The 22,454-nt window shown below is 46.2% G+C and overlaps 1 protein-coding gene across 3 annotated transcripts in view; it reads left to right on the top strand.

The window, feature by feature from the left end:
* Positions 1–22,143, top strand: part of LOC149342172 (E3 ubiquitin-protein ligase HECW2-like) — a 48,156-nt gene extending 26,013 nt beyond the window's left edge. For all 3 annotated transcript variants that reach the window (XM_089544436.1, XM_089544434.1, XM_089544435.1), the window contains exons 14-24: positions 1,056–1,158; positions 1,925–2,089; positions 4,391–4,677; positions 5,799–5,911; positions 6,053–6,173; positions 8,113–8,226; positions 8,458–8,709; positions 9,997–10,276; positions 10,761–10,875; positions 13,687–13,885; positions 16,234–22,143. In XM_089544436.1, the coding sequence (XP_089400562.1) occupies positions 1,056–1,158; positions 1,925–2,089; positions 4,391–4,677; positions 5,799–5,911; positions 6,053–6,173; positions 8,113–8,226; positions 8,458–8,709; positions 9,997–10,276; positions 10,761–10,875; positions 13,687–13,885; positions 16,234–16,345 (1,861 nt within the window). In that variant the 3' untranslated portion in view covers positions 16,346–22,143. The remainder of the gene's footprint in view (positions 1–1,055; positions 1,159–1,924; positions 2,090–4,390; positions 4,678–5,798; positions 5,912–6,052; positions 6,174–8,112; positions 8,227–8,457; positions 8,710–9,996; positions 10,277–10,760; positions 10,876–13,686; positions 13,886–16,233) is intronic.
* Positions 22,144–22,454: the final 311 nt, after the last annotated feature.

Genomic DNA, 22,454 nt, shown 5'->3' with positions numbered 1-22,454 from the left:
CTCATTGACCGAGCTCTTGAACAGTTTGCTTTTTGTCACAGCTCATGAGCCTGGTGGGTGAGCTCGCTGTGAATATCTCGAAGTAATTTGTAGCTTGTTTTCAAGCATAACCTTCAGCATAATGCCTTCGAGGCGACGCAGGTATTCTGTAAATAAATAAATAAATAACACAAGGTGCATTCTAAAGCAGATCATGTTAGTACAGTAACACTACAATCTTCAAAGGGTGCTGGTGCAGTTACTCCTCCCATATTGAGCATGTTGCTGCCAGAGCCAAAGCCAGCACATCAAGGCATCAGCAGTACTTCATTTCTTACTGCATTCTACCTCTCAAGTGAAATGATACCAATAAATTAATTTCCACAAACATAATTTCATAAAAAAAAATGAGAGAATGTGGCTGCTAACACACACTTCGGTGTAAAATGCAAAAAGGTGCAATTTTTCGTGGAAAACTGAGGACCTTATATACGGCTGATGTAAAGGTCTTTAACTTGCTTGATCATTATTATAAGTGCACCTTTTTGAGATGAGAAAAAAAAATATATTAAAGAAGTCACAACTATGAAACTTTCAGGGAACATGTGTTTTTGCAGGCTCTAAATATGCCACTTATTTTCATGTAGAACTAGTGCTTGTGCACTTATGTAATATGTTATGTAAAATTTTGGAGAGAAATTATAAGAAATTTTAAGAAATACCACTTGCGGAATATCGCACGGGGTCAAACCTAGCAGCGTCTGAATGTAATCGGTCCATGCAATAAATGACGATGGAAGCAGAGAAGGTGCTTTTGTACTGTTTTGCTGACACTTCAAACTCGATCTGCAGATAATTTTTTCCGATAACGTGAGTTTGCAAAGGTCAGGTTTATATAAATTTCTCAAATCGAACATAAACTGAATGACAAACATATTGGATTTGTATTCGAATTTCAAATGTTCTCTCACCCCTTCTTCTTAGTCTAGTATTGAAGTGCCCCGTTAAGCCCTTATAGAGTGGTGTTCCCCGCAGCTTACTCGTTAATTTTTTTAACCTGTGCACATTTATTGCAGATACCAGCATAACCGGGATTTGGTGAGCCTGCTGAACAAGTTTGCTGACAAGACCAGGGAGCTCCCCAGAGGCTGGGAGACAAAGCTTGATCGCTCAGGAAAGGTGAGGCCTCCCTCTGCTCTACTTTTCTGCATGAATCAGCAGTGGTTTAGTTGATGCTGTCTAAAACTATCAATGAAAGGGAGGCGTTAGTGGCCAGGCAGAAAAAGATTTATTGTAGCAGGTCATTTCAGCTGTTTTACTCACCGTGGTAGCTGAATGATTTTGGCGTTCTGCTGCTGATCCCATGGTCATGGGTTCGATCCCGGCTATAGTGTCCGTATCTCGATGGAGCCAAAATACAAAAACGGCCGTACTGAGCAATGTTGGCACCCCCTCCACACAACCTATGGCATCCCTCCCTCATGGCCCATGTGTTGCTTTGGGACAAAAAAACCCACAATTCACTTCTAAGCTGTTTTCTGATGCAGACTGACATTCTTCTGAAGTCTGGCATTTGTGTTCGTTAAGCTTGAGGTCATTTGGGGCTTTGTTCTGTACCATAAGTTCATAACAGAGCCTCATTGATATGCTTTTTAATACTCAGGGAGAATATAATAGCCTGGAAAACATGTTCTCAACAAGATCCCAAGCCATTAAGTTTTTTTAAAATGTGACCCATAGGAATGAAGTTGAAAGGCATGCAGTCATCACAGTACAAAGACATGCAGTCTTCATTTTTCGCCTTTGTTTTTTTGGTTCGCAACTCTGATTCAATGCATTGCGTGTCTGTCATCCACACCTTGATCCTGCAAGGAGCCCACATTTGTGTTGATGCTGCATTGAAGAAACCCATGGGCACTTACCATCGTCGCCTCTTGTGTCGCAGCAATTCTTCATCGACCACACGTCCCGGAGCACAACGTTTATCGACCCCCGGCTGCCCATAGATGTGCCTTACTTGAACCCGAGCAAGCTCGTGGTTCCCCTGGCTCGGAGACGTAGCCGCAGTGCCGGTGAAGATGACGGGCAGCGAGCAGAAGCCGCATCTAGGGTAAGCCATTCCCTTCTCATGTGATCGTGAGAAAACCTGTGTACGTCACAGTAAGTCCCACCTTAGTAAAACAAGCATAATCTCTTATTTTTGGTGTTGCCACTCTGGTGCATCAGTGTGCCTTCATAAACTGGTTTCCTGTAACGGCCCTTCAAGGTATCAAGCAAACCATGTGTTTGCAAACACCATGCAGTAAAAGAGCTTCATATTTGCAGTTTTTCCTTTCACATATATGTACTATTCAAACTGACGTTTAGATCCCATATAAGTAGTACAGTCGAGTCCACTTATAACAATATTCAAGTGCCACGAAAATTGCATTGTTATAACCGATAATTGTTATAAACGGGTTGCACGAAAAAAGCATAACTGCAAAGAGGGGGTCACGGACGGCAAGTGACACGCGGGCTCCGCCGAGGCATCGTTTTGGTGGCCTCGAAAGGGTCCTTTTAAAAAATACGAGAAGGTTGCCACGGCCGCCTCTCAGCTTCAGAAATCCCGAGGAAACGTGGGGGTGAAATTACCACAAGCATCTCACTGCGTACTTGCTTCTCACTGGCTTGCACGAGAAAACCCCATGTCCGTCAACCTTGCTTGCCTCACGCGAAGCTTGCCAACATCAGGTACTCCACGTAGTGCAGCGGAAGGTCCCTCGCGAAAACAAAGCCCCGGAGGGACTGACACCGTCGGTTGCAATAGTGCGTACTTCTTAACCAAGTACCGTCTTTGTAGTCCTTCACGATACTGCACTTCGTCTCCAAGTTGATAGCTATGCGCTTTCTTTTCACCGCAACGTCGTTCAATAATCAGCGGGCGGATCAGCCATCTTCCGTTTCGGCAGCAATTCAAACGAGATAGAGAAACCACGTGGCCAGGAACAACTTTGGCGCAATCAACTAACACAAACAACCAAATCCGTTGGCAGAACTGCGCAGAATGAGGGGCGAGCGAGCAGATCAGCGCTGTCGGTGCGTTGGCAAGGCCCATTCGTGTTTCGGAGGGTGGTGCGGCGTAGAGCCATGGGCGCAGCTCATTTGTGTTCGGAGGGGTGGAAGGACGACAGGAGAGAGGCACACGAGGCTGGCGATGCGGAGAAGGCTGGAAAACAGATTCTATTGTATGAGCTCATGGCAGGGAGGGTGCACCAGCTGGAATTTCTTTCTTTTTTCTCATTTTTCTTTTCGAGGATTTCGCATTCTACTGCCTTTTGCCACGAGCACTCGGGAGCCAGACTTCATTGTTATAATTGATAATGCAGCATAGAGGCATTATAGTAAAGGGGTTGTTTTACCATAGAAAACATACTAAAGTGAACGGTGCAGCAGCTTTTCATTGTTGTAACCGATATATTGTTAAAACTGGTATCGTTATAAGTGGGTTCGACTGTATGAGATTCGATTTGCCAAACACTTCAGTGATTCACACAAGCCTGACACTAGTGGGGTGCACTGTTTCTTACAAAAACATTGGGACAAAATCAAATTCAGTGGTTACGGCGCTCGGCTGCTGGCCCGAAAGACGCAGGTTCGAACCTGACCGCGGCAGCCGAATTTCGATGAAGGCGAAATTCTAGAGGCCCGTGTGCTGTGCAATGTCTGTGCACGTTAAAGAACCCCAGGTGGTCGAAATTTCCGGAGCCCTTCACTACGGCGTCCTTCATAGCCTGAGTTGCTTCGGGACGTTAAACCCCAATAAACCAAACCAAAATCAAATTCAGTATGTGATTCCCAGCTGCTGTTATGTACTGTTTTAGTGTTGGGTGTTTTTGCATGTGGCAGTTTCCTGCTTTCCCGAAGGATACTGCACCTTGCATTTTCCATTTCTTCAAAACAAGTGTACCCCTGTGAAATGCGCATGAACATACAAAGCCTTGCTAACCTGTCCTGAAAATCAAAAGTGTGTGAACCGGGGCAACCAGCAGGAAATTGGATCATGAGGCACCATGCGTGCATTCAAATTATGCAAAACTATGAGCATGAGTCTATAAAATGCTACAAGACACCACAAAATGAAGTGTTTAACTGGAAAGATAAATTATGGGCCGAAAAAAGAGAGTTGGCATACTTGAACTAAACATTCCATTGGCATTTGCCTCCGTCCTTGGCATTGGAGATTCTAGATTCCTTTCTTTATTTAAAACAGATTTATCGACTTCAAATTCTGCGTAATTTAATAAATTCTCTCTCCCCTTGGGGAGAGAGATAATTAGGAAAGGTACACCGCATTCTCACCCAGTGCTTCCCTTTCATGATGTGACACACGGAGGCAGTCTTGTAGACCTTGTGGTGTGGCCCCTTGCAGAGTGGCGGCACCAACAGTGGGCCTGTGCCGCCGCCGCGTCCTCCGGGCAGCACGGCGGGAGCCACAGCGTCTGGCCTGCCAGGTGCTGCCAGCAGTGTGCCCACGGCATACAACGACAAGGTCGTGGCCTTTCTCAGGCAGCCCAACATCCTGGACATCTTGCGCGAGCGCCACCCAGCAATGGCATCCAACACGGCCCTGCGGGACCGTGTGCATGCTATTCGAGCTGAAGGAACTGCCGCGTTGGGCCGCCTGTCGCACGACCTTGACCTCACCATCCTGCTCAGGTGACCACTCACTGTGCATAATTGCAAGTTATGGCTTATTCAAACTGGCAATTTTGTCTTGCCTATGTCTAGCGCATTTAAGAGGCTTCGCTGACTAAATCGAAGTCCACATAATTCGAACAAATTTTCTGGCCATTTTTTAGTTGGAACAACAGTTGACTAATGTAGCCCCGCATGCTTGAAGAGTGTGATCTAAAATGTGTTGTGTCACTTGATAGAGGGCAGAATTTTGTAGTGCACTTAGTTTACTATACTAGCCTCTAGCGCTACCTGCTTCTCTTTGAACAAGTCTGGAGAATTCTCACAAAAAAGTAACTCAAGGCCCAAAGAGATGTGGTGTTCTCTGCCACAAAACTTGCAGCTTCTAGGGGACAGGTTGACATCGTTACCGGTTGCTGCTTTATTGGCGTGGTGTTGGCATATGCAACAGCGTACAGTGTTTTGTTTCTTCCTAATTCATGGTGTAGTCTTGTGATCTGGTATCATCTCAGTTCAATTGGCAGATGATTGACCTTATGCGGTATTATAGTTTTTCCTTCTGGCACATAATGCTGCTTGCGTGGATTTCCTTTCGAGAGCAATTTATATGGTTTACTAGCCACTATGGCACTATTTGCTGTGTCAAATGCAGCACCAAACCATGACAGGCAACAGTTGAAAACTGCAAAGCATCAACTGTGCTGTAGCTATTCCTGTCAGTTGTCCAGTGTGGGCTATTCTGCCAATAGATGCACTTTGAAGGAGTGCACGTGATGCGGTTACATCAGATCCTTTTGTAGCCTCAAAGAGACTTGGAAGAGTTCAGACACAATACGCATCACTACACATTGGCCATTTGCAAGTTTAAGGAAACAAATTTATTACCGTCTGGCTACACGAGGGTGAAAACGGGAAGAACCTAGTGATCTTGTTCTGCAGTGTAGGTCTTCCTGCGGTTAGTTCCCACTTTAGAGAGTGTCACAAGTGAAAAGACTTGGATGGCAGGGAAGATAGAGAACAGAACAAATGCAAGAACTCTGTGCTTGTGGCAAAAATGGCAAAAGTAATGGTTAGAAAAGTGGACCTTTCACATCAGAGTGTTCCATAACATGCTTATACCTTGCTCTTGTGTTGTTTTGCAGCCTATTTGAGCAGGAGATAATGTCATACATTCCGGCCCAGTACTCAACTGGAAGCACATCTAGTCATCGTTCTCCTCGGGATTCTCCCCAACCATCTCCACAGGCCTCTCCAGGTGGGTGACAAAGGACACAGACTGTGTTGCATTGTTATGATTGATGATTCTAGGGGAGTGATACCTTATGGAACTTGCATAATAGTGCACTGAAAGTAGCCTGGCTTCTTTGATATCCCTATCACCATGTTCTTATTACAGGTCTACAAAGGGCTAACCTTAGAGCTCCAGCACCATATCGGAGAGATTTTGAAGCCAAACTTAGGAATTTCTACCGCAAACTAGAGTCCAAAGGGTATGGTCAAGGACCAAGCAAATTAAAGTAAGTGTTACTCTTAGCTCTCCTTTTCATCCTGCATTCATTTTGAAAGCAGTGTTATTTGTTGCCTGTTGCTAACCAAGATACTGGGTTATTTTACTCGCTAGTAGTTGTAAGCCATTTTTGTTCAGAAATCAGGAGCACTTAGTGTTCTGTTCTACCTAGCACTTTTCTAATTGAATATACAACATATGGCTTAATATACAGCCAGTAAAAGCTCAGAGGCCCGTGTACTGTGTGATGTCAGTGCACGTTAAAGGGACACTGAGGAGAAATTGAAGTTGGCTTGTATCGACAGAATACCAGCTCCTGATTACAAAAACGCCACTCATACTGACAACAAAGCTCTTGTAACGTAGAAAAGAGCAAGAACCAAAATACAGGTATCGCCGCCACAGGCCAAACTCGCAAGTACAAGCGTCATGACGTCATATAACAAAACAGTGTTGCTAGAACCAATGGTTCTAGCAACGCTAGGACACGAGAAGCACAAATCACTGAGGCGCAGCCAATGCATGCGCAAATCTCCTTGACGTCGCCAGATGGCGCCACGTGTCGGGCAGCTACGCGCTCGCCTGAAGCATCGGGACCAATCAGCGCCTGCTCGCCGGCGTTAGGCGGGCTCCCGGTATTCCGCTAGCGGTATCAAGGTACACGGTATGCTAAAGGAGTCTATTTGCGAGAACTTCGTTGACGACTTCGAGAACGAGATCCATCGTAACGCTCGCAAAACGCCGGTGCAAACGTAAGCGAAGCGACTGTAGCGACGGCCGCAATAGCCGATAGATGCCTTCAACGTGCGGCCGGCGGTAGCTTTCTTTTCGGCTGCTGCTAGGCCGCACTGCTGGTCGCCAGAAATCACGGAGTCTGCACACGTCATGTCACGTCATGTTTCACGTCACTTAGTCCTCTGTCGTCATAGCCGAATCCCAAGTTTGAATCACAGCGGCGGGAAAAACCTTTTCAACTTCGAATCCAAATTTCTTAGAAATAAATGCATTTTTCGCTGCCGGCCAAGTGGCAACAAAGCCATGACATGCCGAACTATCGGATTTTGCTATAAAAAATATATTAACAGTGCTCTCCTCAGTGTCCCTTTAAAGAACCCCAGGTGGTCAACATTTCCGGAGCCCTCCACTACGGCGTCTCTCATAGCCTTAGTCACTTTGGGACGTTAAACCCCATAAACCAAACCAAACCTCAGTGATTCAGCCCCTATTAATTTGGAAATTGGGATAATTCAAACTGCTGGCTCGGTCCTGGCCAGCGTCCATGCAAATTGACGGTGTCATGTGCTTGTTAATTCGGACGCTATGGGTCTCGCGCCGCTTAATTCGAATGGACTTCCCAAAGGAGGTCGCGTCCAGGTATGACCAGTGCGGCAAGAGATCGTCGGAACAGCGCTACTCAAAACCTGAATTTCATGCTGCAGAGTCGCTTGTGACCTGTGCGCCTTTGGCAGCGGCATGCAGCGCTAGGCATTACGAAGCACGGAGGGCCCTTTTTCCTGGAACAATCTGACTGCTTCGTTTCAGTTTCATTTTTCTGAGCTTTGCGAAAGCCCGCAACAATGGCTGCTCGACCAGCCAGCATTTGCCAGCCAACCGACGTTTTGGACACTGATTGGCGTGTAATCGATGTTTTATCTCTTTCTATTTTATGAGCTATTTTATAAGCAGACATTATTCAAAGTAATGTCACCCCAATCTGTGTCCTCAACATCGTTCTGTGTTTGCCACTTGCCTGCTGCTGTCTTCATCAGCTATTTCTTCATCAGCTATATTAGGGTTGAACTTGCTATTAGAATTTGCTTGACTTCACAGACAAAGCTCAGACATTACATAATATTTGACTTATGCCTTATACTCTTCATTTTGTACAAAATCGTGGCAGTAATTCATGACAGTCATGGCATTTTTCTTTTTCCCCTTGCTTCACTTAGATTGAACATCCGTCGAGACCACCTGCTGGAGGATGCATTTACAAAGATAATGGCTGCATCCAAGAAAGATCTCCAGAAATCTCGCCTCTACATAGGATTCGCCGGTGAAGAAGGGTAGGATGCAGTCATTGTACCATTGCACTTGCTTCTTTGTGTTGCTTGATTTGGAGCTTCGTTGGCTGTTCTGAACAGCAGGAAAGGGATCATTTGAGTAGGCAAGTAGTGGCAGCTTTTGGATAGTTTTCATTTTTAAAAAAGATCAACTTATGGGAAGAGAGAGAGAAGAGGAAGTGTTGTAATGGTTGTAAATGAGGTAGTAAGAATGTTGAATTGATGATTGCCCAGGCTGGACTACGGAGGGCCCTCGCGGGAGTTCTTCTTCCTGCTGTCGAGGGAACTGTTCAACCCGTACTACGGCCTGTTTGAGTACTCGGCCAATGACACGTACACGGTGCAAGTGAGCCCCATGGCAGCCTTTGTGGACAACCAGCACGAGTGGTTCCGCTTCAGCGGCCGCGTCCTCGGCCTGGCACTGGTGCACCAGCACCTGCTGGACGCCTTCTTCACCCGGCCCTTCTACAAGGCCCTGCTAAGGCTGTGAGTGGGGGATCCTTGGAGCCCTTCTGGGGCTGCCCAAGCACTTGCATCATCCGTGCATGCCTCAACCACTAATCATTCTATAATTGTATAGCTGACTGTTACGCTATACAGCCAGCCTTAGTTTATTGAATTCGAAGGTGACGGAAACTTTTGGAGGGCTTCCACGGATGCTGTGAGAGCCCGATTCATGGCTTAGAAGCAAACTGTTTGGGCTGTTTACTTCTGTCAGGCGCTGTAACTTGACCCGAGTCATAGTTGAAGATGTCTTGGAAAGCCCAGCTGTAGGCCCAGTTTTTGGTTTGTCCATACTAGACATATATTAGTGTGGACAGAGAAAAAAATAATAATGTTGCCCTGCCCGGTCCAAACTAGACAGGAAGAAAGCAGTGTGGGTTAGGGAACAAACATGAGTTAACTCTTTGAGGGTCTAATTTAAAAAAAAAAAAAAACTTTCTCAGACGGCCAAATTACTTCATTGCGGATTTTGAATGTACAAAATGTATAAAATCAGGGCCAGAAAAGTCATCGCTGTCAGTGTCAAGAGAAGCGGCAGTGCGTTCAACCGTGTCGCCGCTTTGCCTTGCATCTGAAGAACTCGAAAAAAACTTGGTGAACAAGGAGAGCGAGAATACCTCTTGAGGGTCCAAGATAAACAAGCTAAGAGCAACGCCAATAAAGATAGAATTCAAATTCCGTGGCCCCTGTGGTAGAGACGAAAATCAAGTTTTGTGTGCCTCCGTTTGGATCACGCTGCTGCTAGAAATCAGTTCTGTTTATCTCCGTAAGAAGGTAGCACAATCAAATTTCAAACGCTTCTTGTAAATCCTAGATGGCAGCACCTCTCAGTGAGCATCCATTTTCATTACGTCATGAAATTTCGAACGGAGGGTTTAAAGCATTTTTGTATGGCAAAGACCTTGCAGGATGGAAAACTGCCACCATACATGTACGGCAAAAACCCTCAGAGGGTTAATGATATCCTAACTGAAATCAAGAAAAGGGAATGGACATGAGTTGGATGTTATATGGTGAACAATGTACTGATAGTCCATCAATTTAGTAGAGTGGATTCCAAGAGAACACTAGGGCATATAAAATAGGAAATTTGCAAGGCAAAGTTGGCCACAGCTGGCACTAGTCGGGACTAATTGGCGATGTTGGGAAAGGCTTTTTTTTTTTGTCCAGCAGTGGACACAGATGGGATGGTGATGAAACCAGCGCATGTTCTGTGCCCTGGAGCATAAAAGGAGCCTGACCACAGCACACGCTTTGTCTCTGCTGCAGGCCGTGCTCGCTGAGCGACCTGGAGTACCTCGATGCAGAGTTCCATCAGTCACTGGTGTGGCTTAAGGAGAACGACATCAGTGACATGGGCCTCGAGCTGAGCTTTTCGGTGGTGGAGGAGGTGGCCGGCCACGTGCTTGAGCGTGAACTCAAGCCCGGTGGTCGCTCCGTGCCCGTCTCGGAGCGCAACAAGAAGGAGTACATCGAGCGCATGCTCAAGTGGCGCCTGGAGCGGGGCGTCGCCCAGCAGACCGAGTGCCTTGTCCGGGGTTTCTACGAGGTTGGAGGCCCCTCTGCTTTCCTCCCTGGGCTGCAGAACTTGTGTAGTGCCGGCATTGTTCATATTCAGTCGATGACGAGAATTTCTCAAGCATTTTGCACCTGGAGGAGGCCTAGTGTGAGGCTCGGGTGTGGGGGTGGGGATATTATTCTTAGTGTTTAGCAAATGGATGGGTTCCCAGCAGCACAGGGATTTTAAATCTGTATCTCTCACGTACAAAACTGCTACTTTGGTGCTTCACTATCTCTTTGCTTTCATTTAATGGGTGACTGAAGTGTAATTGATGTAATATTCTACTTTGCTGGGACGTGGTCAAAAGCTTCAATTAAGCTCGGCCAGAGTGCTACTCTGGATTGAAAGATATGCCTGAGTATAAGATGCTCGGATGTGGCATTTTGTTTGCCCACACTATGCCTTATAATCTACGAAAGAAGCATCGAATATGCCGGCTTTGTCTGAAATGATGCTTTCTTTTCTTGGAAAGGTGGTGGACTCTCGCCTCGTGTCAGTCTTTGATGCCCGAGAACTGGAGCTGGTGATTGCAGGCACAGCCGAAATAGACATTGCAGACTGGAGAAAGAACACAGAATATCGATCAGGTAAGCATAGTCTGGGGCAGTATTTAGGTGTTTCATGTTAACGGGTATCTTAGTTATTTCACATACCGCTTCTGGTAAAAGCAGAATTCTGAGAGATGCCTTACTCAGGCAGCCTTTAAAAGACTGCTTTGCTGGCTCAACTTTCTAAAACTCTGTCATCATTATGGCGTCACTTTTGGTGATGCAAGAGGGAGGACACATGTACCGTCAAAGCTTTCATCACATTAGTTGCGTACTCCTCCAAACTGTGTGCGATGTGGCAGTTTCAGTTTCCTTGAGCTCAAGAACTACAGAATAGCATTGAGCCTTCTGGATAGATTTGAAGTAAGCTTGTTAAGTAGTAGTTATCCAAAGGAGGAGGGATAAAGAGGGGGAAAGTGTGAATCTATTGCACAAGCAGCACATCGTTTTTATTTGTGTGGAAAAGAGTTGCATCTGAAGTAGTCATTGATGCACGACTTACTGAATTATTTTGGGTTGCAGTGACTGGGGTTGCTTACTTAGGAGTGACCACCATTGCACCGGATAAAACTGTGGCTGGTGCTTAGTGACTCAGTAACTGCCAGTACATTGAGGCCGTTGTTTTGCCCAGTCACCAGAACCTCAGTTGCACCAGTTTAATTACATTGACAAAGCATATTAGAGCATCTTTGATGCTCTAGTGGCAAGCAGAGTTTATCACCTCTTGTCAGCCAGCATTAAGTCTCAGGGTATCAGATGCAATCTAGAAGAGTGCGGTGAGGGGCTGGTTGGTATGACATTATGAGAACAAAAAATAACTGCGCAAAAGGACGGGACAAGAGAAAGAGAACCACACGGGACAAACGCAGACCTTGAACTTTGTCAGCAATCCTATGCGCTGCCGCCAAAGCCTTGGTCTTGCTCAGGGGGACTTCCACGCTGAACTTCTGCGTTTGTCCCATGTGGTTCTCTTTCTCTTGTCCCGTCCTTTTGCGCAGTTATTTTTTGTTCTCATAATATCAGATGCAGTGTGTTACTCCATATTCTTCCTTCTCCTCTGCTTCACTGACTGTTATAGTTGGCAGCTGGCCAGTAGCCTTTTTTGGTTAACATACATAGATGTGGTTTCAGAATGATTGCGGAGGATTAGAACATCTACGAAAAAAGACATGCCACTTTTCAGGTTATATGGTATGCTTTCTGCTGTATGTCGCAGTGCTGTAGACCAGTTTTTCATACTCTAGGTATTTGAACTTGTGCAATATTTTGGACTTCACCGAGCAACCAGCACACACCTCATAGGAGCGCGTTCATGTTCGCAACCAGTATATCGCGCCTTATGGAGTCCAAAAGTTGGGCTTTTCAAACTGAAATAGATTCCGCCAAGACACCGTGGTGACTGAGAGTGATTTTGCAACCTAACAAAGGTGCGAGTGAGCATCGCTGCCACAACCAGCTGGCTCTCCACTGCCATGGAAGGCACCTTGGGTCCAAACAGATCTAGTTGGATGGATCGGCTTGGATAGGCTTGACAATTCTGTTTTCTCATTATTGCCACCTGAGTTAATGGCACGCTCATTGTGCTGACCGAGCTGGCCGGCAATGAGCGCATGAGCCTAGGCGCACAATCGCATTGGGAAGAACAACGGCAGCATCCGCCACGGCTCGGACAATTCCGCCATCGGTTCAGGTGTGATGAGGGGTAGACATGGGAAAGGGAATTGTGAGGTGCTCGCATTTTCCGGCGAGTTGCCCCTCTCGGTCTTTGTGACTGTTGTCTCGGTCCTTTGCCCTTACCTCACGTGGTACGCATCAGGTGGCGAGGGATGTGCATTGTAGCGTGATGGTGCAGAATTATTTCTTTGCATGATTCGCAGAGTGATCCATGGCCACCTCACATATTACGGTATCCGTAAAGTGAAGTGTGCTGCAGACATGGCGAAAGCATCGCTGCTTATATAATCACTTGCAAGCAAAATTCATGAATTTTGTCATTTCTCATGAAATGACTTAATTCATGCATTCTCAATATGGTTTTTTTCTGGAAACGGATATATTTTTAAGCTTATCAACTTTTCAAGACTGTTCGATTGTTTGGACCACTTTTCAAGTCCCACTAAGTTTGAAAAAATCAGTCAGCGGCTGTATTTGCCTTCAGTGTCCAGGAAAGCTTAAAGGTGCACTGAAGAGGAATCTGAACTCGGTATTTTTACCGCTGGAACTCGATCTACACATTCCAAGCGTTCTTGGAAACTTCGAATTATTGCCCTGTGCGGCCGATTTCCCTAATTTAAATCAGACAAACGTCGAGCTCCCGTTTTTTTTTTTAATTCCTCACAAACGGTGGGAGGAGTCGACAACCTTTCACCCAGTCCCGTGGCGGCTTGCCACTCTGCCCTCGGCAGAGTGATACGTAGTGATCGGCGAAAGCAAAGAGTCCGCGCATATTTTTATTTCCGTGGGCCTAATTTGCAGCTATCTAGTCTCTGACTAGACCTATTTATTCATGGAAACCTAAAAGAAACAAAATTAAAGCGAAAGCAAAGTCGCCACGCGACTGCCTGAAAGGCACTCCACGCGTTGGTCGACTCCTCCCACCGTATGCGGCTAATTATAAAAAAAAAAAGGCGGGAGCCGGACTTTCATTCGATTTAATTAGGGAAATCGGCCTCACAGGGCAATAAATCGAAGTTTCTAAGAATGCTGGGAATGTGTAGGTCGAGTTCCCGCGGCAAAAAGACGAGTTCAGATTCTTCTTCAGTGCACCTTTAATTTGATGGACAGTTTTGTTAGGCACTTTGTGTTGTAGGGCCCCCTTAAGGTGACCTGTTTTATGGTGTCTTGGTGCAGGCTACCATGACGGCCACCCGGTGATCCAGTGGTTCTGGATGGCCATTGAGAAGTTTGACAACGAGCGGCGGCTCAGGCTGCTTCAGTTTGTCACAGGCACCTCCAGCATCCCATACGAGGGCTTCGCTGCTCTGCGCGGAAGCAATGGGCCTCGCAAGTTCTGCATAGAGAAGTGGGGCAAGCCAACCAGCCTGCCAAGGTGAGGATGGGACTAGTGGCCTCGGCCGTCACCCACACGCTCCGCTGTGACACCATCATGCTTACTCTCGCTGCTAGAGTTTCCAAAGTGCGGGGTAGTGAAACATCTGAATTCACTAGCGACATTCCCTTTCTTTACTGTGATAGCTGTCAAGCACCTGTTTCCGGGTTTCGCGTCATAGTAGTATGTAGTTGTCGGGTAATTGGTGGGTGCATTGCCAAGGAGCCACTTGGAGAGTGGTAATCCACATCCGGAGGATGGTTATCCTGGAAGGAGGAGGGTATGGCGAGAGCGTAGGAAAGCGAACCGGTTAGCCGTTGCCATGGAAACCACCTGGGTAGTTTTTGTAGGATGCTTTTGTAGGAAGGTGAAACCAAAGGATGGTTACAATAGTAACCGCCCGGAAGGTGGTTACCGTGGAAGGAGGAGGGTATGGTGAGAGCGTTAAAAGGCTCAACTGGTATGTGAGTGCCATGGGAACCAGCAGGAGGGTAGTTACCCTAGAAGGAGGAGGAGGAGGGTTGCTGTGGAAGAAAGGTATGTATAAAGGAGGAGAGGATCATAGGCGGAACTGCGCTTCTAGAGCAGTGGTCTAAAGAGCAGATCTGGAAGAAAAACGGCTATGTGTGGAAAACTAAAAAGAACCCCCTAGAACTATGCAGGTGTGAGGTTGCTTATATTTTTACCACAACATATCGTACAGTACAAATACCGTATTTACTCACATAATAGGTGCACTTTTTTTTTTTCTCTAAGAAAATCCGGCTCTAAGTTCAGGGTGCGCCTATTACGCGAGGTAAAATTTCTGAAAATTTTTTGACTTGCATTCTCACGCTTCAAAACTGAACATACCATATAACTGCACACATGTAAAGGCTGCACCTGTGTACGGGCCATGCCGTGTTTTCCTGAGGAAATATTTTTTTTTAAAATGCGTCTAAGGGCCACACCCAAACTTCCTACGACCTACGCGGAAATAGCCTTTGTACACTCCGCGATCGCCTCCGGCTGCGAGTAACAGTGCGCTTGATCTCGGAGGCCACATGCACACACAGCAGCTGTCAGGTGCCGCCCACGGATGGTGCCAGAGGGGCCATCATCATCATCATCGCCAACTTTTCCTTCCACTGCGAGCTTCCGATATCCATATCAGCATCAATATCTCCAGCTTTTTGTGGTTGTCAAAGGCACGAGAGTTGTGGTAGTGTGTTAGTTCACTGTAGTCGTGGCTCTCGTGTGCTGCCGCCGAGGGTTGCAATTTTAGCACGACGGGCAAGCACCTTAATAGCTACACGGCAGGGAGTTTGCTCTCTTAACACAGCAAGCATGTGGCGGGCCGGTCGACGTGGCCCAGAAGTGCGGCAAATGCGACTGCAGCGTGATTAAATTTTCTTACATGGCTCCTCATGGGCTGAAGTCGGGAAGGTTCGGGGGGCATCAGCTTCCAATCGTGTAAATACAGTATTGATCACAGTGCCAAGTTCGCGGTGGACCGATTATGCGTGGAAATAAAAAAAAATCAGATTTTCATGGCCAAACTGGGGTTGCACCTAGTATGCAAATGTGCCTATTATGCGAGCAAATATGGTACCTTAACAGCTGTCGCTGAATCTCTCGTTAACCAGTGTCAATTTTTTTCTCTCTTCTTTCTTGAGGACTGCTGGGCCTTCCATATTGTAAAATCTTTAAAACCGTAATGCGAGTACTGTTACTTTTCATCTAAAAATAGGCATTCAGGAAAGAAACTCTTCAAGGCTGAAAAAATATGCGCTAGTTTTGTGGGTCCATTGCATCTTGAGGGTTGATTTTTCAAGTGGCTTTGCATCGCGGCTGTCATCCTTATCACTACTGTCGCTTCTGCCAGCACAAGAATGCGCTAAAAAGTCTCTTTCATTGCTTCACTCAATATCATCATAATCATCAGAATGAATATCTATTATTTCTTCGTTACAGAGACTGCATTAAGTAGCTTTAAGCTTTTACACCATAAGAGAACCAATCAAATTATGAAAAATGGAAACAAAAACACTTAAAAAAAAATCTTTATGTTGGAAAAGTGTCCAACGTCCATTAATCGCATCACAGGACAACTATAAAAACTTGAAAGCCACAGGTCGTCTGTTCCACGGCATTGGTATAATATGGCCCCCTTTCCCATGGCCATTAATCCAACAGCTTTGAAGGCCAAAGGGTTAAAATTGCATTTGCGTGTACAGCCAGCATGATGTGCTCATCAGTTTTATGTCGTGAGGAAGCTCGTGTTTTTCTCCTGTTCTATAGTTCTGTTTTGGCAACTGCTGACTCCCCAGAACTGAAAGTGGTGCCTTTCTTTTCTTTCTGTCATCCAGGGCTCACACCTGTTTCAACAGGCTAGACTTGCCCCCATATTCCTCATTCGACATGCTTCATGAAAAGCTGCTCCTTGCCGTCGAAGAGTCCAGCACCTTTGGCATTGAGTGATCTGACTGCATCTGCAAGCAGATGTGACTGTCGTCACCAGCAGTCTGCCCATTGTTCGTGACTTCTGACAGAGCCTTCCACATCTGCTCTCTCAGTCTGTCCCGTGGCAAGTGCCTGTCGTTTCTGCGGCCAGTTCTTCAAGAAAACCCATCCACAGTGACAATCCCCCAGGAGTGACAATGCTGCCGGCCTGCCTTCCGTGCCCTGCAGTTCCAGTCCAGTCCTCCAGAGTGTACCGGGAAGATTTTCTTTTTCCAAGCAGCTTTTCTACTGAAGCAGGCCTGCAGGCACTGCTGATGACGAAACTTGGGTCACCTGATATGCATTCCACACGCACAAGTCCTCCCTTTTTTGTTCGTTATCTTCCTTAAACCCCTTATTCTTTTCGCCACTACAGCTCTGGAGCTTTATTGGAAATGGCCTTATTCTGCGACGTAGGCCATTTTAATTTCGACCGGTGAGCACAGACAGCCTGAACCGTCTGCACAGAAATTTTGTTTTGCCATTTGATGCACAGCTTTATTTCCAACCTCCACGAAGTGAACATGGCCGGCAGTCTTGTTTGATCTGCACAAATGCATCAAGCTGGTAAATTTGTCCTCACTTCGGCTGTGCCATCGACCAAAACTAAAATGGCCTACTGGCGTGAAGGCAGTGCCTTAGGTATTGAAAAAAATCAAGTGCGGCAAGCTTGTTGGATGCCTTTGGGCACTGGGGTGGCAGTTGTCAATGGAGCCACTGTCGGAGTGTGCAACGGCGAACACAAAGTGACCTACCTCGACCGAACTGCTCTGTGACTTGTTTACTGTGTGACGGAGAAATAGCACCACATCTACAGTTGTCTTGCAACTCATTGGACATTGAGATTAGGCCAGCGTGTCCTGCTTCACTTGGGCTTAATATTTGGCCGTGAACAGCTTTTATACCTTCATGTGGTCAAGCCTGTGCGCATTTGGAACATGAAAGCTGCTAGGGAGTCGCCACGAACCTTGTTTTTCCGTGCCGTTCCAGTAGATGGGGGCATTGAGTGACAGGTCGGATGATGCTCAGTTCTTTTTGCTGGCACTGTGTAAGCTCATGCTGAAGGTGGAAACAGGAACTGGAGCTGTGTGCCGGAAAATTTCTGATGTGAGTGCATTGCGTTGTAAGCTGTTTTGTACGCTGGGCTCTGCGTGCAGAGCCACCAAATAACTTGACACAACTTGTGGCCGTCTTACGTGCCACCGTGCAGATACAGCCAAGAAGTTCCTGGGGGGGTGATGCTGCCACCATACTGCAAAGTGTGTGTAAAGTTGATTTTATATTAGCACCTACAATGTGTTGGTTTTATTTATTTTATCATTTCTCAGGGCACCATTGGGTGAAGTGTTAGTAATTAACAAGTTCTTTTAGCACAGTCTATAAAACTTATGCCAATGCCCAGTGAGGCTGAAATTATATATATATATATACAGTCCAACCTCGTTATAACGAAGTCGTATTTTGCGCGGAAATTCGTTCGTTATATCCGATATTCGTTATAAAAGCATGCACTCAAATTCCGGCAAAAAGGTCTGTTAATAAATCCAAGTAAAGGCACTTTAGGATGGACAGCACAGGGTTGAAAAAATGCACTATTTTTTAATTTAACGCGTGGTGTAAGCATGTCAAACCTCACCTTGCATTTCGTACTGGAAAGCAAGAGCGAACTCACAAGTCGGGATGCTGGCCAGGTACAAAAACTAATTTATTTAAAAAACGACGTAATCTTCGTTTGGCGGCACTTCACACTATTTGACAGGTTAAATTTTTCGACGAAATCAACGCAGAGCAGTGCTTTCCCGATGTCAGCTGATTTGGCCACAGGGTTCCCGAGGTACCCCCTCAACTTCGCCATCTTCACATGCATTGCTGTTTGTAGCATCATCTGCAGAAACCACCTGATCAGCAATTCCTTGGTCGGTCAGTTCGGGCGCCACAGCCAAGTTGTCATCTGCACAGATGAATTCCTCGAACGTAACGTTCGGAACCGCCAGTTGACGCCATGTCGTCTCGCCGAAATTGTCCGCTTGCCTTCCAGTTGCATGCGGAAGCTTTCTGCCTACTTCTCGAAGTTCTCGGCGCCAACGGCTGCTTCTTCACCAGACAAGACGTGGCAAACAATCCGACGGCGGTCATTAAATCGCTGCAGCCAGCCACTGCTTGCATAAAAGTCATTGTGGCCTCAGACGCAAGTCAGACTTCTCGCCTCCCTTTGAAGGACGGCACCAGACACAGGCAGGTTACGTGCTATAACGTCCTTGAACCATGCAGACAAAGCATCTTCAACATCCTGGTGGTGACAAAGCCTTGCACTCTTGCTGTCATTCTTCACAACGCCTGCAGAGAGGACGTTTGCAACGTGCTAGGCGCGACACCGAAGTCCGCGGCAATGACTTTTCCTTACGCCCGCTGTCAACCGCCCTGAAGATCTTTATCTTCGTTTCAAGCGAAACTGCTGGAAGTTACGACGCGTTCCGCGACGGCGTCTACAGAACGGACTGCAGAGATCATAGAGATAGCGCAGAGATAGCGCGCGAGTCGGCAATCGTGCCGGCGGGGTGGCCGGGGAGCACGGGCGTTGGTTCGATCACGTGTCAGTCACATGCTACGCAGCCGTTGATGCTAGATTCATTCGCTCTCCCTAGATGGCGTGGCGTGCGGAAGCGCGGGTGATTCAAACACATCTTAGGTGCGGGCGATTCAAAAGATCAAAATTTAGCGTGTTTTGAAATTTTTTCCTCCTTGTTTGCGCATTTTGAGCGCTGTGAATACAAAACTGCTTCGTTATAACCGATATAGTGTCGAATTTTAGATTTTTCGTTTCGTTATACAGATAGAACTCCCATAGAAATAAAGCATGTCCAACCAAACTTTTCTTTCACTTCGTTATATCCGATAATTCGCTGTATCCGTGTTCGTTATAACGAGGTTCGACTGTATATATCTTCATTTTTTGTATAGTATCAATGTGTTCCCTCCGTCTTGTTATGAGCACTTGTTATTTTATAGGGCTCACTTGACCCTTCAAGGGGCCTCTCAGCTAACAATTTATCTAACTAATCATTGTTTTAGGAATATGTGTTTTATTATTATTATTATTAATATTATATGAGTATTTTATATTGTGTCGTTTTGTAAAATTACCGACTGTAAAGTGGAGCATTTGTGTGTTTATATCTGGCTCTGCATTGTGTTAGTATTATTATTATTGTATTGCACACATTGTGATAGGTCTCTTGCAGTGTGGTTAGAACTGTAATGGTAATTTCTAACCCTGCTTTTCATTCCAACAATCGTTGTGTGTAGACGCATTTGGACTCTCCTACCTTGGGCTTGTGCCTTTGTTTTATTGAACGGTGTCACTTTTTCGTCCTTTCCAGCCATCTCTTGTTTTTGTGCTGTTGTTTTAAGCGGCAACCAGTACAAGGACAACGTCTTATTTTGTGCTGCGCATAGGTTATTTTAATTGTATGTTGCGAAAATTGGATGAATTTTACCTGTCGGTGACTTGGGGTCACGCTAGGCTGCGAAATGCGGAACAGAGCAGACCTTTTGTGGGCCCTGCTGCAGTGGAGTACTTTCTCGAGAAGTTTCTCAAAATGGTGTTCTATGCCCCTTTGATCTTGAATGTTGTAACATTGTTGTGCCACTTGTTAGAGGAACATGCTAAATAGGCCATAGTGCTATGAGAAAAAATATCTCTGTTCCCTTTTTTTTTTTTTTAGCATTATTGGCTGCTTGATATGGGGCACTGGTGTTTTGCACCAATAGCAGTGTGGTGGGCCTGATGTAGTGCCATGGATGGTGTTCAAGCTGGTCAACTACAGCATGTTAGCCACTTTTCAATTGTTTTTTATTTCGTGGTAAAGTGTCACAAACCTGTTGTGTGTTGTGCTCTTCAGTGATTATTGTTGCCTCACTGTGTTAACACTTCACAGCGGCATGTGCGGTGTTTTCCAAGTAAATGAATTTTTGTCTGTGCTGTGGCAGCAGTAAAATGGAGCTAGCAGATTTGGGCCTAGTGAAGGCATCTTAGTAAAAAAGCTTGTAACATGCGGCAAGTTAGTAGTGGATGAAGTTGAAGCAGCATTGCTCTGGCAATGCATGGAGCGCTTATGTGGACACTGCTTCATGAAATATGGAAAAACTGTTTTTAAGAACGAATGTTTTTTATTTATTTTTTAGCATGATGTACGTTTTCTGCTTCAGATCTGTCGCGCCTTTCAATTTTACTTTTACTTTCGGCTGTGTTCTTTTCACATCATTGGTTCAGGCAATCGTTCTCTCTCATGCTCCACTATATGGATTGTTGTCAGCTGTACAGGTTTCATCTCACAAAGCATAACCTAGACCTTGTTTTTACCTTTGGGAGTGTACTTTTCTGGGTCTTGTGGCAGCCTCATTGAGCTACCAAAACATGTCACTCTCACACCCAGCACACTAATGTGATTCAAAACATATCTTTGCTGTTTTCTTTACCTTCTCCCCTGCTCAAGACACTGTGTTCAGGCTTGGAGTTGAGGCCTGTTCATTGTGAACCAACTAGAGAGATTTCATTTCATTTGTCTTTGCTCTTTCTACAGTAGGTGTCAGAGACTGAAGGTATTTGAGCTGAACCACTTGGCACTGTTGATTAGCCTTCTTCATTGGCATAACCGGTAGGCCTGCAGATTTAGTTTCACATTTTATTGGCATGGCAGAAACGTTAAAGACGCTGTTGTTTTCCAAATCGAGAGAAGCTAGATCGTTCTCATAACTTCCCTGCTCATTATTAGTGTGTCAAACGAGACTCGGGATCTGGTGCAGTGTGCAGCCTCTGTACTGGCATGTATGCACATGGCCAGCTTGCAGACATTGTGCATATGCAGTGGCCCTGAGTCCATTTCTGGTCACCATACCAGCATCCAGCTTTTTTCCAGCTGTAACTTGTATTTCTGTGAAACTGGGAGGTTCCCGCCATAACAGGTCACCTCCTGAACCATTCAGAAGATGACACTGTCACGTCCTTGAGTGCTGTGCATCGATTGCTTGGCTGCCCTTGCTATGAACCGCCATTCACGTGTTGATAGGGGTACAAACTGCCTTTGCGAACGTTTGTGAGCTGCTTGTCAGTTTTTCAGGACTGATATGTGACTGAGAAGATGGTAGCTTTGTATAGCTGTGTGTATGTGTGTTTGGCATGTGTGTTTGGCATGTAGTGGTCATGCGTTGCTCTCGCGTTCTTGAGAGTTGCGAACCAGGAGGAGAGAGAAATTGTACAAAGTAAAAAAAAAAGAAAGACGTGGGGTAGTTGAGCCCACGTCACCCGTTGTCGGAGGAGTTTGCTTTTTGTACAGCTGCTGGTAAGTGTCCGCTGTGCACACTGCCCGTCACCGCACGGTGATAAGCGCGCGCTGCTCCTCTCGAACCCTTGCAAAAAAGAGAGGCCGGACGTCTCCTTCGCGGTTCTGGCTTTGCTGCCAGTGGCGCTTGCCGCGACTATTTTGGTATACGCTGCAGTATATAGTAGTGGGATGCGCGCAGGCGTGTCCAGCGGGCCCGCCCCTTTGGTGCCTGGTGCTTGCTCTGTGCTAGGCCTGCCTGCGGGCTGTTCTTTTTTTGTACGGACCCCCGAATATTCCTCTTGCGAGTCCCTCCGCCGCTGCCACAACAACCATCGCTGCTGCTGCCACTGTGTGCGCATGCGCGTCATTGTACAGTATGTATATGTAAACGAGAACTCTCGATGCAGCGCTCCTGTGTATTATAGAGCAATAAAAAAGGTAACTTCCGCTGGATTCCAGAAGCATTGATCTCTTCTGACTTGCACCTTCGTCATATTTGTGCTGTTTTAAAGCACATTCACTCTGCCGAGCTATAAACGTGCAGATGTCGTCGAAAAGAGACTGCGATTTTCCAGTGCTGTCACCAAAGGCCTGGAATGGAGCACAGCGTTCAGCACCACCAAAGCCGGCGCCGAGTAACTTCGAGGCAGCCAGTTTGTTTTAATGTGAAATTATTATATGGCTCATCAGTTAGGAAATGTGACGTTGACCCACCGTCCCCTAGAAACTGACCGAAACCCTCCACGTGACATCATGATGTCATC

Source organism: Amblyomma mixtum, chromosome 5 (assembly GCF_055824585.1).
Source record: "Amblyomma mixtum isolate Tamu chromosome 5, ASM5582458v1, whole genome shotgun sequence".
Classification (NCBI taxonomy): Eukaryota; Metazoa; Arthropoda; class Arachnida; order Ixodida; family Ixodidae; genus Amblyomma; species Amblyomma mixtum.
This window is presented reverse-complemented; position numbering and strand designations above follow the sequence as displayed.